The 16623-nt window shown below is 31.6% G+C and overlaps 1 protein-coding gene and 1 long non-coding RNA gene across 2 annotated transcripts; both read right to left on the minus strand.

Moving 5' to 3' along the window:
- Window positions 1-2479: 2479 nt before the first annotated feature.
- Window positions 2480-4652, minus strand: LOC112419074 (uncharacterized). Its single transcript, XR_003009102.2, has 3 exons — window positions 4594-4652; window positions 2810-3165; window positions 2480-2556 (listed from the first exon to the last, which is right to left on the minus strand). It is a non-coding gene; the product is annotated as an uncharacterized lncRNA (long non-coding RNA).
- Window positions 4653-13153: 8501 nt separating this feature from the next.
- LOC25486184 (probable F-box protein At4g22030) lies at window positions 13154-14688 on the minus strand. Its single transcript, XM_013607394.3, has one exon. The coding sequence runs from the start codon at window positions 14611-14613 to the stop codon at window positions 13318-13320; it is 1296 nt and encodes a 431-aa protein (XP_013462848.1). The 5' UTR covers window positions 14614-14688; the 3' UTR covers window positions 13154-13317.
- Window positions 14689-16623: the final 1935 nt, after the last annotated feature.

Here is a 16623-nt window from a genome sequence, read left to right on the forward strand (position 1 = left end):
TTGTCACCTCATCAGTGGGCATAGGTACTTTTTGCATCTATCACCTTGGTAACAACCACTCTAACCATATCATTACTTAGCACATGATTGTGTATAGTGGGCCCTAGGTTGTACACATTAGCATGTGCCATCACATTACTACTTCCATCGATATACAATTCACACTCTTCTGGGATATCCATATCCTCTTCATCATCTGGTGTCTGTGGAAAAATAGAGCAACTGCCCTTTGTGCTAACATGTTGAGTGGTAATAGGAGAATAAATTGGGAAATTTTGATTCTTTTGAAAGCTAAGAGTCTGCAGCACGTCCTGTGTAGTCTTCTTAGTCAAGGTTGCTAGTTGGGCCTCACTGATAACAGACGGGGTTGAATGATATTTTGATCCAAAGTATTCTCGAATTCCCACACCTCGACCAACAACACGAACACGACCAGGGTGTTCAGTTTGCCCAAGGGCTTTCACCATGATGTCCTCACGTCCATTTCGCACAAATCCGTCTGACAATAGAGAATCCTACAACAACAAAATTTATCATCAAATTTAATATGCATAATTGTCCTGCAACCTATGTTTAGTCAATTTTTTCAAAGCATAATAGCAATATAGTCACAGTTTATTTAATATAACATTGTCTCACTACAATAACGATTTAGCAAAGTTTATATAGGTAGTAGTTAAAGCAAGAGACAAACATATTAAGCAAAGAAAAAAAAATTGTGAGCTCAAAGCATTGAACCCAACAATTAATATAGCAGACATGAAGCAATTGCTAGTTGTGACAACAAAGATAGTAGACAAGTTTACAAATTAGATGCTCAGAATAGGCAGCTATGCCAAAGAAATGTGAGCCACTAAGAGCTTTCTAAAAACACACTGCAAAATAGGTGTACATTGCTTAATATCTTCCAAAACAGGGGAGAACTACTTGGAATCAGCCAAATCAGTAGGGCCACATAACCCTATGCAACAACAAACAAGTGTAATGGGTGTGCGCACATTCTGAATATGAATCAGCGTCGAATACAAATTTGAGTGTAGTTTGATCCCATATATTTATAAGTTGGAAAAAAGAACTTAAGCATTTACTTACAATTGTTTCTGCAACAACACGAGTGTCTTCTGATGTATACTCTCCTGATGGTTTTATTCTGGCTCTTTTCCACTTCTCATGACGTTGAGGTGGAGATGGAGGTGGAAATTATGTGTCTCCAGCTGCTTCTTGTCTTTCTTTTAATTTTTCTTGCATCATCTTTGTCTCCACTACTACAGAAATGAGTTTTTACATCAGTTGGAAAGTACTTTTCACATCAGGTAGCGTCCGATGTAAAGTGATATGATGTGGTATGTCAACATCATTTCACATCAGGTACGAACTGATGTGATAACAAATTTTCCACATCCGGCCTTTTCCCACTGATGTGATATGTTCTCTTTAAAATTTAAGATCACGAGTTTTACATCAGTTGTGTGATAGACACTGAAGTTATATAAGTATATTTAACATCAATCCTTTGTCACACTGATGTGAATTCTACAATTTTTATAAAAAAAAATAGGCATTTTTTTTTTTAAAACTGCTTACCAAATTCAGCTTGAGACCATGTTTTTTTCTTTTATTTATATTAAAAATATGAAAAAAAATATGGATATTTTAATGCCAAAAATGAAGTTAATTAGCTAACAAATACAAAATTTCATTTATAACCCTCACAAGTATACTCTCAACAAAACATAGTGTAAACAGACAAATGAAAATAGAAGAGGCCTGATTCAATAGCCTACGTCTTGGACAACTAATCAACATCATGGATATCTGACAACAAATTTAGTTTAGCAGAGAATGCCTATTAATCACCCAGTTATTGATGATCTAATGATTCCTGCATTATGAGAGGGTAAAACAAATTAATAACATTTTATTTCAAGAAGGAAACATATTTTGTGTGTAGCGTAAGGTGATTAAGTTTCATGGAATAGAGCACGACAGACATGACTCGTTGATGACTAAACTGTAAGCACAAGACTCTAAATTTACAACAAGCACAGAATACAATCAAGAGTCTTGTTAATTGAGCCTCGTTAATGCCTAACATCTTGGCATTCAAGCGGAATCAACTATGTGATATATAGACTATTAGTGATATGTGCAAAAACTAGTTAGCTTACAATATCTACAACAAAGCAAGCAATTGAGGGAGCATTTATGTAAACAACTTATATTCACACACTTAGTTAAGCGTTTATATTAAATGAAAGTTTATTGTAAAAGTGTTTCTGTATAAATCGTTTCTACAATTGAAGAGGGGATGAAGACGTGACGGAGGATGAAACCCAAAATTCACAATGCAAAAAGAATTTTTAAACGAAGTAGAGAAGGCCACAGTGTAGGAATTGAATAATCATATTGAAAATAAAACAAACTTATGCACATTACATAGAAAGGAAGATTAAACTTACTATTTGAGTGCTTTATATTCCTGCATAATTTACTGCCATATTTGCACCAAAACAGCGCCACATTCTAATCATCATCGTCAAAATCGATACCATAATCCTGCAAAAACAGTATGCACATAAGCTTTTCTAGAGAGAGAAAAAAATCAAGTCCTACATATGTATAGAATCCAAAAGAAAGTGAATTACACAAAAATGAGAAGCAATGAAGATGTCCAGTGACAGATGGCCAGCTAAGAGCCAACTAACCATCGTACAATGGGGATATTAGCATGATTCTTTTTTTTTTTTTTACAACAATTTAAAAAGCATTGGCATAAGGAACATGTAGTAGTTGTTGTTACTGATCTTACCAGCATAATAACGAAATAAACGCACAAACATAGGTACTTCAGCTTTGTCAGCCTGTTAATAAAGCTTTCCATTGTTCCATGCCTCCAGAGCTGCAATCTTAGCATTGTGCTTCTCAACCAAATCAGCAAAACGCAGCAATAAGTCATCATCAACGTAATTTTAAAACTAATATAAGTTCATGTAAGAAAGGACACTCTGAAGGAAATGCTTACATAAGCATTCATTTTAGGCCAAGGTCCATTATGAAAGGCCTCACGAGCTGCTGAAACTGCACGGTTAATATCTTCAGCATCACCTTCAGCAACGTGAGCAATCACTTCCCCTGTGCGTGGATCAAGTGTTGGAAATGTTTTCCCTGAAATCAAAAAAACTCCATGTTTAATCTAAGAGCGTAATTTGTTCTCACTTCCATTCAATACATGATTTTTTTGTGCACTCCTATGAAAGGTTTGAATTATAGGCCGTTCTTGACAAAGCCTAATCTCAGTTAAAAAACCCGAATGAACCTAGGATAGTTTGGTTATAATATTATCTCTTCACGAGCATATAAATAGTTAATATGCCTCTTTATTGAGAATACATGATAATAGTTAATAAACTAAGAATGACCCCTCAAAATAAAAACTAAGAATGAGTAAAATAGGATTCAAAGTTGGTTTCGCCTATTTTATATGAATTAATTAAATTAAAGTGATAATGGGCAGGTTAAACTAATAGGAAGAGACACCTTCCATGTATTTCACATAATATGAATTTTAGGCCTAGTCCACCACTCACTAGGTATTTTTAATGCATGCTCACGTGTCTTGTGTCACTATAAATATGCATCAATGTTCTTCCACACAATAGTGTTAGAAGCTCTTGCAGCAGCAACATTTTCAGCACTCACAACAAATTACTATGACTACACATGCCCTAATGCTTTGAGCACTATTAGAAGTGTTGTTAAAGCTGCAGTTCAATGAGAGAACCGTATGGGTGCTTCTTTACTACGCTTGCACTTTCATGATTGCTTTGTTAATTTATTATCTATCTCTCGGTGTGTTCATAATTTCAAAATTTCTTCTTTTTTTTTTCCTATGGATTTTGATATCAAAATTTTCAATTAGTCTTTTTTTCGATAACCCAAGAGATAGGTTAGGCATCAAGAAAAATCAAAAAAATCTCAATTAGGTTGACACCTAACCGAAACTCTCATTCTCTACTGTGTACTACTTGATATATATTATTAAAAAGGAAAAAAAATATATACAAGAGGTGTTAGGCCAAAACCCTCAAAAAGCAAAAGGAATGGTAAAAAAAAAAACAGTCTAAGGATAATAAAAATTAGAATAGTAGTGACAGAAACTATATACAATAATAATAAAATTACTCTCAATTTCTTTTATCACAAAATCTGTACTAGGCCTATCCCTCTCAATAACTATTATCCCTTCATGAGCATGTAGATAGTTCTATTAACACACAACAGAGAACTATTTGGGATAGCAGATAGAGAAACCACAAACATGTGACCAACAATGCATTGATAATTTGTTGTGTGAAATCAGCCCATTACTTTCTTAGCAATTCAGAATAAACAAAATAAGTAAATATAAAATCAATAGTAATATAACAGTGAAGCTAACAAATACAAAATTTATCAACATCATATATTACTAAGAAGCAATTAGGATTGAATTCAAGAGTTAATAAACAAACACAATCAAGTTACCGATGGTTATATTCAGTGAAAAATCAAAACCTAATTAAAATCAAACTGATAAAATCTGATAAAGCTTACAGATTGGTAAAGCTTCACGTCGCCAAATTTCCAAGCGAGGTCTTACGTCTGTTAATGGCAGGAACGACGACGTTTGTTTGTGAAAGCAGGAAAACGGATATGATGACAGTTCAGCGAAAGACTACAACAAATCTCTGAAAACGGTCCAGATCTGTGAAAACACAAACACTATGAGCAAATGAATAAAGTGATTAACTACAACTCCATCAACTATCACATATCTATGAATAATCGAGTTCAGCAAAACCATCAAAATTGTTAAAAACAAAACACAGACACCCTAAATTAGGTTTTCAGTTGCCAAATTCAGAACACGAAAATCGATGAATTGCAATTGGAACAAGAGCAAGAGAGGAAAAAACAGATCTAGAAATTGGAAGTGAAGTTGAGAAACCTAACCGAACAATGAAGGTAAAATCGAAATCGGAGAGGCATCGTATATGGCCGCGAGAACCACCGTAAGAGATGAGAATTGCGCCGTAGGAGTGAACATAGAAAAAGGGATTGGGGGATGGTGTTTGGGTGTTGTGTTGAGTGATGAAGCGATGTAGAGTATGAGATATATGATCTGTGAAAATGGCAATGGATCTGAGGTCAGGGTTCTTGTTCGACGGCCAGTGTGAGAGGTGTGAGCGAAAAAAAATCTAAGAATTGTGTTTTACGAGGAGAGGCCAAAGGAAAATAGTGATAAATTGGTTTTCCCCTCATGTGTTTTTCTCCACTGATGTAAAATACCAAATTTACTCAAATTGCGAAAATGCCACCGCGTGTTTTTCCCCTCATTTCAATTATCCACTGATGTAAATGTTATATGCTATTAGGAATTCCCCTCATGTGCTTATGTCAACTGATGTAAAAACTCACAGTGTGTATATTTTCCTTCAGATATTTTTCGTGCTGATGTGAAAACTAAAACCCCCATGATGTTAAATGTATATTTTGTAGTAGTGCTCAAGTAATTCATATCCCCCTTGAGACAATCTATGGGGATATTTATTATTAGTTTGAGTCTGTTGTGCATTTTGTCTTTTCTCTTATATAAACAACACATTGATTCATTAGGTAATACAAAAATGAAACTTGATTTAGGAAATAAACCAGAATGGAAGGATCGGCTCGCGTCTTAATAAACTCCTGCCATATGCCCTCATCAATAAACTCGTAAGTCTCTACAGGAGACTTGTCTTTTTTTATACCATTAAATAAAGGGAGCCCCTAATATGGACCTCAAAAATAAAGGTCCATTGAGAGACCTTTACATATTACTTGCTGCAACCGATCATCCTCAATTTAGTTAAACAGTTTAATTTAATTAGCCTTGAGTGTGTCCTCTCCATCACTAAGCTCAATTATTTCTTTCACTGCACGAACTCCCACCCTTCTTCAAGCACCAACCGGCGTGAAGCAATATGCTGCATAATCACTTGAAATTTGAGAAGCTTATGGATGTAAAAAGAGAAGAAGCCCTTGATAGTGATACAATGACTTAACCACCAAACTTAGAGACTTTGGGTTACTATTTTTTTTTTAATTCTTCATGGGAATCGATTTTTATTATCTAAATGGGATTAATAAAAATAAACTATCTAAAGTATTGTTTGCTTTTTGTTTCTGTCAAGCAGCCAGCCAAGAGATTACACAAGGCAAAAGTAAAAAATTAGGTCAACATATATGAATTGAATGTTACGTACTTTTCGTAAAACAATTTTGAGCAACTAGACATTGAACAAGAAGAAATAAATGAAAGGCTCAAAACGAAATAGTGATGATGAAGTCCAATCTCAATAGATCTGTATAGAAAATCTTCCATGGTTGTTTTCGAACTCCACTGGTTGCAAAAACTCATTCTCTTTTCATTCTACCAACCCTCACAAGTAAACTCTTCAATGCAGATCTATGCAGGTTGAGAAGATCAGAAGCATGTGAATTGTTGTTTATGTTGTTCTAGTGGGGGCCGCATGGAATGAATCAAGATAAGATTAGTACTAGTATTTACACAATAAATTCTAGTAATTAAAGTGAGAGTAACCGATTGCAGCCAGTCATTTAAACAGGTCCACCAGTGGACCTTTATTTTTGAGGACCATATTAAGGGCTCCCTTAAATAAATACCTACTTGTTAAACTATTTTTGAATGATCTCCAACGCTCACCCGAGTACGATATAGTTTTCTTTTTCACAATCTTATCATTGGGCATATCCCATTTATTCTACATTACACAACAAATATAGGAGTTAGTATATGACAAAATTAAAGCTAAGTACAATAGTGACAAACACGATTAAAAATTGCCGTGATTGATTTCCAAATCTTATCCTTTGTGGCATCAGGAACACTATGCCAATCATTTATACCATTTGATTCAATATTAAGTTTGATTGTTACGATTTGAAACTTAAAAGTATAAATAAAATCAATAGTTAGTACACCCAAGGTTTGTCATAAATTTGAAAACGATATCTCATGAATTTGAAACCGAAGGTTCAAGTAGCGAAAATGTGTTTTTTAAGCACCGAATCATGACAATGTTCTTTTGAGGGGAAATCATGACAATGTTTGATTTATAATTTGAATGGTTCATGAATTTTTATGTTCATAGATAATATGTTTTGAAAAATTAATTAGTTAATTAAAATGAATATATTATATGCTTTGTTATAATTGTCTTCCGTGGACATCGGTTAATATGACTTTTATCATATTTATACATCAAGTGCATGCATTGTTGGTTTGAGTAAGAAGTGATGATTTTATATTGAGCTTTGCTATATAAAGTGAACTTCCCTTTCCTGAATAAATTAGCGAACATAATGTCACTGTTAGATAAACATGTCATACAATACATAAATGGATGAATGTAAGTATATGACTTTGCTACTATGAACATGCACAATGTCGTGCGTCATTGGGACAAAATTGTCGAGATACATAACATTTGCCTTTTATATTATACGTGTATGGTAATGTGAAAGTGATTGTTAATCCTTACTTATCTTCATATTAAAAATAATTGGGTATGTTTTAAGATATTGTTTTTTCTTCTTAATTCTTACTTATCTTATCTTGTGAATGGTTTGTTTTCTTGTTTTTTTTTTCTCTTCGTTTTCTTGGGTATGATGTATCCTGCCTATTTTTTTTCTTATCTTTTATCGTTTGAGAATGTTTTGTTGTATATTTTAAATATTTCAAAAGTTATTATTATTATTACTATTATTAAAATTAGGGGACTTCTACGGTACACCTCATAAATTGAGGTGTACTGGTACTCCTATTTCAAAAATTTATAATTTAACGATTATTTTATGAAATAAAGACTTATTCATCAATATTTATATTTTAGAAAACATCATTTTATAAGAAAAAAACATCATTTCATTGTTTATAAGAATTATATTAAATTTTTAACATTTTCTCATAAAAAAAATAATCAATATTCTTTGTTATATGTAACAAAAATTTAAAAAAAAAATAAAATTATTTCATTGACGCTTTTGGTAAATACGATTTAATTATTGTAATTGTCAATGATAGAAAACAGTTATTTTTCTTCAAAAAAAACAACTCGTTTAATTATTAATTTAATAATTTGGTGTACCGGTACACTCAAATTGTTGGGTGTGTCATAGAATTTGCCTTAAAATTATTATTATTATGATTAGCTATTAAAGAGAAGAAAAAGAAACGTGGTTGTAGTGTTTAAATTGTTCCTACCTTGTCTCAAGACTAGTTATCACGCTGACTAACAATTTTCAATAAATTAATTTTGATTAACAATCAAAATTGTTTGTTACCTATTTACTTGCTATTGAGATATTACTCATAGTCTGCCATCACTTTTGCAACTGTTTTTGGTCAATCCCCACTTACCTAATTAGTAGCATCCACTTACATTTCGGTGGAAATATAAATGTGTTTAATATCTCTGAGTGTGTATTCTATAAGAACACAATTTCATTACGTAAAAAAGCAACAGAGTTACAAACCTTTTTTTTCTTCTTCAAAGCTACTTCTTTCGGTGTTACAAAAATACTAAGTGCTTGAGTCATTGAATCTGTGTATTTTTCTCGTCATTGAATCTGTGTATTTTTCTCGTGTCCTGATAGCCTCGGTACGATTACCTCTGAGATGACCCTGTTGTACTCTGGAGGAGTTGCGCAATTCTGCGGATAATTCCTTAGTTCAGTGACATAGTCACGCATCAGGTTTTACCTTTCATTTTCTTGTTTTGCAGGTTGTGATCCTTCAGCCTTCCGCATTTAACAATCTAAGGAATTATGACTGGAGAAGATTATGACAATGGTAACAAGTATGATGATTTCACTTCTTCCGCAGTTACCGGCACTCAGGCTTTGTCGCATACACCATATAGTTTGCTGATGTTACTGGTATGTACAAATGTGGAGGGTTTACATTCTATTTGTATGCTAAAGATTCAGGTAAGTCTCCTTAACTAATCTGCCTCAAGCGAATATGATTTGTGATCTAGCCTTTTAAAACCTTTAAGTGAGTATTCAATTTAGCTTACTAGAAATTTGAATACATCTTATTGAAATTTACTCAATGTTTATAAAATGGTTTAGGCGTGTTCTTATTTTGAAAACTTGGGTAGATGTTTTTTTTTAATTGGAAATAATTTTGAGAAATTAAAATAATAATGTATATATAATGTCTATTTTGATTCATCTTGAATTCAAATATATTAAATTGATAGATATTGGAAAATTTATGGATTTTATTATGAAGGTTGGTACATTCTTCTAACAATTCAACTTTTAGTATTGTCAAAGTGGATATGCATCAAATTAGATGCACTTATCGAATGCCCATCCAAAAAAATTTACAGGATCACATGGTGGAATGATTTTGACGGCTGAACTTAATGAGTTCTGTTGCATAGGAGTATATTAATTCGGAAGATAATGCACTACATAACTATTTCTTTATGGTGTGAAGTTTGTATACTATGATAAAGATTTACCATACTATTTAGTGGGCATGGAAAGGCAAGCAGCCTTTACTTAGCTTAGCAAGGAGATGAGGTATGTCTTCAGCTTGCTTGAATATCTCTTATGAAGCTAATTTTTTATTTACATAAGAAGAAGACCTTTATATTAATGTGTAAGGTATAAGATAATCAAGTTTGATTTGTGGTCTAAGATCATAAGGATGTGTGATAGTATAATTCACTACACAAGAATATTGTTTTGAAAAGGTTCTTATGAAGTTTGTATTCTGAAAAGAGAGTTGAGTGTCCCTTATGATCAATGCTACTTGAAAAAAAAAAATTGATGTTTAATTAACTTGCGACAATTTAATATTTTTTTTAATAAACTTGTGACAATTTAATTGCAATCCATATATCCTTAAACATTTATAGACATATGTGCATTTGTATAGATTTTAAATTTGATGCCTACAATAAATTTGTTTTTTTTTAATTGTTATGCATTAAGATGTGCCTAAGTGTTTATGGTATTAGGAGTTATTGTTATTATCATTATTGACATTAAATAGAAACATGATTATCACAATTTCTAACTATGACGTTGCAAGCAATTGCCATGTAAAGTTGTGTCTTCCTGTCTGTTATGATTGAACAACATGAACTTTAAAATTTGCTCCAATTCAAAATTTGATGATATTTACAGTGGGTAGTTCTTGCTAAATTTGTTTTAGACCAAACTGTGTGGCAACTAAAATTGGAGCATTTATTTGTGCTTTAAGGCTTGCTGTATTTAGACTCTTTGACTAATAATGCTGTTTTTTTTTTCTTTTTGTGTGGAATTGTATTATTGAGGAGTAATTATTTTGGGCCCATGCATGTTATTATAAATTAATTAAAATATGTTTGATAGTGTGGTCTTGAGATTGAAGTCATGATAAGTATTTTATTTATCCACACTTTGCTATTTGTTCATGATGAATTTTGGTTCACTTGTGAGTTCATTTTAGCCGTAGTACTCTTTTGATATAATACATACCGATGTGGTTGTGAGAAGATTTATTTTGTTGTGAAATATTATGCTTATATTTTTAGAAGTAGATCGAGGAAATATTGTTCGGAAATGTATGAATTTTTTTTATTATATTGTAGAATGAGAGATGTTTGAGTACCACAAAATATTAAATGGTTTATATGGATTATCCATTGTATCATTCTAATACAATGATGTGCAATGAAATTCGTGTGAAATATACTTCATTGTGGGAGTATATAATGCTCATAGTATGAGAATTCATTATGACACGTTAGCGTATACTTACTGGAAGCAAATACAGACCTTTTGTAACGTGAAAGAGCCATTGTATTAACTAATACAATTAAGTAATATACAATGATGATGACTAGACTTGAATCCAATGAGAATAAATCTATAAGTAGATTTATCTCATTGATGAATATGATTTCGCTTAGTTCAGTGACATAGTCACGCCTCAGGTTTTATTTTTCATGTTCTTGTTTTTCAGGTTGTGATCCTTCAGTCATCCGCGTTCAACATGTTTTAGTTCTTGCTCCTCTTCTTCTTTTGTTTTTGTTTATTTTTATTTATATATTTATCCAGGATGTTGCAATTGGTTCACCATTTACACTCCATTTTCTTAAACAAAAGTTATTGTAAGTTGTTAAACATTTATGGAGGAAAATTATAGAAAAATATTAAATATTTTGGTTTATTGTGAAAATTATTTTATGATTTACCATGAAACACAATTAAACATAAAACTTGAATTTAAAAAATGAAATTTATGATGCACTTCCTCTATTTCTAATTATAAGCAAATTTTACTTTTTAAGTTCATTCAATTAATGATGTATAAGATAACTAAGATGAAAATATTTAAGTTAGATTTAATTTCATGTGGAATACATGACTCACATGTTTAGACCCACCTTATGAAGTTAAAGTTGTTTATGGCAAATTTTTATGACCGTGTTTGTTGTTGCAATTTATATTTTATGGATTGAATATATGATATCTTGTATATATTAGTGGAAGAAAAACTTCAAATCGAAGTGGTTATTAAATATTTTAGCAAAGATATAATGACATAAAAGTTTGTGTATTATTACAATATACTCAATCGATAAAAGAACATCGTTTGAGGATAGTTGGTGAATGCTATCAAGAGTATATAAGTTAATTCATAGACATGGATATGAAAATTCAAAAATCTATGTGAATGATTGAATATTCAAATTTATAAAAGTAAAAAGAAAATCTTGTAATTATTTGACGAAATGATTGACAATGATATGATGTTGATCACATTAATTGAAGACAACATTAGGTGACACAAGCCCAAAACTTATTAATCACCAATGGTGGAAACTCAACCCACACTCGAGTAGCATCAAATCTTGAGTTCAATGGTGAAAATATACTATTATAGTGTTTGAAGTATCTGACGATAGATACATCCCAAGAGGTAAAATTACTTGGACCATAAGAAGAAAAATGGTAGGTATAGATTTTTCTCTTAATAAACATATAACATATAGTTGTTTAAATGCATACTTATGAAGCATTTCTGACAGTCTACCTATATGAGAATGAAGTGTGGCCGCTTCATTGAGTTCAAGGGCTTGACTTTTAAATTCTCATGAAAATGATACATGACACAAGACCTTAATAAACATGTCATTTCTATAATTCGATTAGTAGTACCAAGATTTCATGTGTCAGTTATGCACATTTATTGTAATCAATAGTTGGTTTGAATCTCGCCTATCATTCTATTTAGGGATGAGTGAAAACTTAAATTACTAAGTAATAGTTCAAATCGTGGGATAACCTTATCTGATACCATGCAATTTCTAGAATAATGTGTAAATTTGAGAATTTTCAACGGTTGTATATAGATCTTTATGTGAAATGATGTCATGCTTGAATATTAAAACAATGTAATTATTGTGTCTATTCACGAAGAAACTCTTCTAAAGAGATGTTTCTCTTTACCAAAAGGACATAAATTTTTATAATAAATAAAGACACTTTTAAGGCAGAAAATGAGACAAAAAATCACATTCTTGTGAATCAAAATTTTATAAAAATTAATACCAAATCTTCATTCTTTTATCTAGTGCGTATGAGAAATCGACATAACTTTATTCTATGAACTATTATTGATCGATACATAGGTGGGAATGTGCAAGTCACGTTAAGGATTCTAAAGTATTCTGAAAGGAATTCGCTGGTATACCCTTTTACATCCGACTGACATAACTAATAGGGCGAATCGAAACTAAAAGTCAGTTGTCTTACACACACTTAAACTTATGTGTTCTCTTCATCATGTTCATCTTCATCATCGTTTTCATCAAGTTACTGCAGCAAACCTCCTACACAAGTTCCGATTTTTAACACCTTAATTTTTAAATCATTTAGCTATTCCTCTCTCATTGGAGATGCGCCAAATGAGTAAATAAATAAACTCTCAAGGTGATGCAACTCATTTAAACTTTTTTATTTAAGAAAACAAATAAACTCTACACGATTATCGATTTCCTAAAAGATAACGTCAATGTAGCATTGTAATAGTTTGACTAGGTATGGTCAATGATCAATCCATTCTCGTTTCTATAAATCAAAACAAATTAATTTCTCTACAAGCACATGTACACAAAAATAAAAAATAATTCAAAAGGATCAATGAATTTGTATAGAATAATCACAATTGAATCAAAGAATTGTTAAGTTAGATCAAGAAAAAAAACTAAAGACTTAGAAAAGTTTGCTAGCAAATTCATCAACTGTAGTTCCCTCAACACGAGAATAAGCTGATTTTCTAGCAAGATCTCTTAATTGTGACAAACTTCTTCCCAATTTCAAAGCCAATTTAATTTCAAACAAATCTCCATTTTCTCTTTGTTCTTCATCTTCTTCTAATATATTCTCTTGAATTGAACTTTCCATCATTTGAAAGAATCCACCACAAGCTCTATACATTTCAGAAACCATACCAACTTGTCCACCATGCTCAAAAGAATTAACAGCAGTAGCCAATGCTCCAGCCATAACAGGTACTATAGATGCCAATGAACCTTGACCAACAAATGTGGACCCCACAGCTGCAATTCCAGTGAGTAATGGTCCTGCAATAGCCAATGTCTTATTTATCTTCAACACCAAGTTTCCTAATCTCTCATAATCTTCCATATCTTTTCTCTTCATAACTTCTAATACATCTTTTACTTCACTTTCTAATCCTTCATTCCATCCATTTTTCTTTGTTTCATTATTTTCTGAATGAAAACTATTGTTGCTTCTTCTAGATGATTTTTTTGTAGGCCTCCAATTTGCAGGTTCATATTTTTGAGGGAATTTTTCAATCATAACTCCTAACAAAGGTAGTGGATAAGCTCTATCAAGAGCTAGAACTTCTTGAATAGTATCCTTTATATATTCCTCTGTGGGGTTCCCAATTGCTATTGTTGTTTCAATCTGGGACTTAAGCTGTTTGAACAATCTTGTTGCATTTCTTTGCTCCTCAGCAAGTTGTGAAGGTTGGATTTTGTTCATGATAATTAACATACCAGTAGAAGCTGAGAATAAAAGTGCCGAAGATAATTTGAGGGCTAAAAGAGGAGCACCGGAGCCGCTTATGGCTGATATACCTGCCATGGCGGTGGCGGTGAGAGTGATCATGTTGATGGAGTTTAATAGAAGGGTATTCCAATTATCGCGTTGTTCGCCAATGTTTTGATGCATTTCTATTCTGTCGGATACAGATTCAAGAATTGCATAGAGTTGAGTAATGGTTTTTGTTTTTGTTTTTGGTGATTTAGAAGAAGGGGAATAGTACTTGGGTGAATGATAATCATTTTCTTGAATTATTATTGGGATTGTGTGTGTAAGTTGGCCGTTTAACTCCTCAAATAGCTTTCTGCTTGGTCTTGTTTTTGGAACTATGGAAAGAACTTTAGGGAGTTTTGGGACATTGAAAGATGATTTGATTCTTTCTGAAGAAGAAGATGATGATGATGAAATTAAAGAAGAAAATACTTGTAAGGAAGCCATATTATATGTTAGATACTTGATCTTTGTTTATGTGTGTTTGATTTGTGTTAAGGTTTTTGTTGTTTGATGATGTTGTTGTGGATTTGTTTGATGGTTGAAGAAATGTGTGTATGTTGTAATATATAATAGCTAAATGTGTGAACAAGAAGAGAATAGGTCAGATAAGGGAAAACTGTTGACTAAGGTGTTACATGTTGACATTCTTTGGTTTGTACGTAATAAAATTCAACTCTTACTGTTCAAACATTTTCATCTCATACTCGGTCGTGTGAAACTATATTACGACGTAGTTTTTGTGCACTACGAGATCAAAATTCAAAGGCTTTTCCTTCCTCGTGGTTTATATTTTTTGATAAAAAAAATTAGTCAATGAGAACTTATTTTTTGTTTTAAAATTTCTGTATCTCACCGTTCACTAGCAGCAACAATGAAAAATTATTATTAGTAACGATTTTATACAGAATTTAAACCTAGTTCAATGTTAGTGAAACTATTATCACATCTCATAGACAAATATATACTTGCGTGTTTCACCATGGTTTATTATTGTGTCATTGGCAACCAAGATATCAAATAATAAAGTAAATATATATTTTAGTCCTTCTTTCAAAAAAATAATATATTTTAGTCCTTGAAAAAAACTACGAAACTCAATTTGGTCTTAGACAAAATTAAAAGCTATTTTTTGTTTTTTTTTTCTTCTTTAACATATTCAAATAAAGACATTCAACAGCAAAATTTTGTTCAATTTGAATAGTATCAATATTATTTAGAAATTCTAAAAATGATTCATAACATATCCAAAAATGATAACAACAGTGTACCAATAACAAAAGTAGATGTTACTTTGTTCATGGTTACATTGGTATTGATATATCTATGTGATATAGTGGTTGTTTGAATGTTAAATAAGAAAAATAACATTAATGAATAATTTATTAAAGAATAAATTATGTAGAAACCTTCACTTTTAAGGTGAATTTCTCCGGCCACTAAACTACTTGACAAAAATAATAATTATGTAGGAACCTTTTCTTAAAAAATTGTTGGAGATTTAACTTTTACTTAAACTTAGTTTAATTTTTTTGAGAAATAAATACTTAAACTTAGTTTAATTTTTTTGAGAAATAAATGAGATCTCATAAATAAATAAGATCTCACGATTTTTTTAAGGGATTAAAATAAATTTTCACTCAAAATATTTAGTTGAACAGCCGCCCACATGTAGCTCAATATATTAAATCTCATGAAGATGGTGACATTGTGTTTTGTTATGTCTTTCATGTTTTTCTTTATAAGTCTATAAATTGTCAAGTCATGATTTTTTAAATTTTATTTTTGGAATAATCATGATTTTAATTCCAACGATAATTTTAATAATATAAACAATCAACACACGTTAAAGCCTTAAAAAAAAACTCACATTAAAGAACATTATCGACACATGTCACTCAATTATAATCCATTATTTCCACAATCTTAAATTATTTCATTTCAACAACATTTGACTTAAGATCAGCTTGTTTGTTTGTCGTCTGTTTCGAATTCGGTTATGAATAATGGACAACTTAATAAGGAGACACATTATTCAGCATAACACTCAACTTTGTGTGAGTGAATGCGGTTCGATGGAAGATTGTGATCACTTATTCTTGTTTTGTAGCTATTTTGGGAAAATATGGGATGCCATTTTGCATTGGTTTTGCTTCATAATGGTTCAACTAGTGCAAATAGCATATCATTTTTACCAATTTGAAAGTCTAGGCGCGTGTTTAAAATTGTCCACATTGTTTTTAATCTCAATTGGCTCTCTTGTGTGTGGGAAATCTGGAATGAAAGAAATGCAAAGTTTTTTCGTCAACAAGAGTCCTCATTACAACAATTGTTTGACAAAATTAAGCTTCAAACTTTCTGTTGGATAAAAGCAACCTGCAACACTGCTTTTAACTATCACCTTTGGTGCTTCCCTAAAAAAAAAAAAAAACTATCACCTATGGTGCTTAAATCCTC

The sequence above is a fragment of the Medicago truncatula genome, chromosome 2 (assembly GCF_003473485.1).
Source record: "Medicago truncatula cultivar Jemalong A17 chromosome 2, MtrunA17r5.0-ANR, whole genome shotgun sequence".
Lineage (NCBI taxonomy): Eukaryota > Viridiplantae > Streptophyta > Magnoliopsida > Fabales > Fabaceae > Medicago > Medicago truncatula.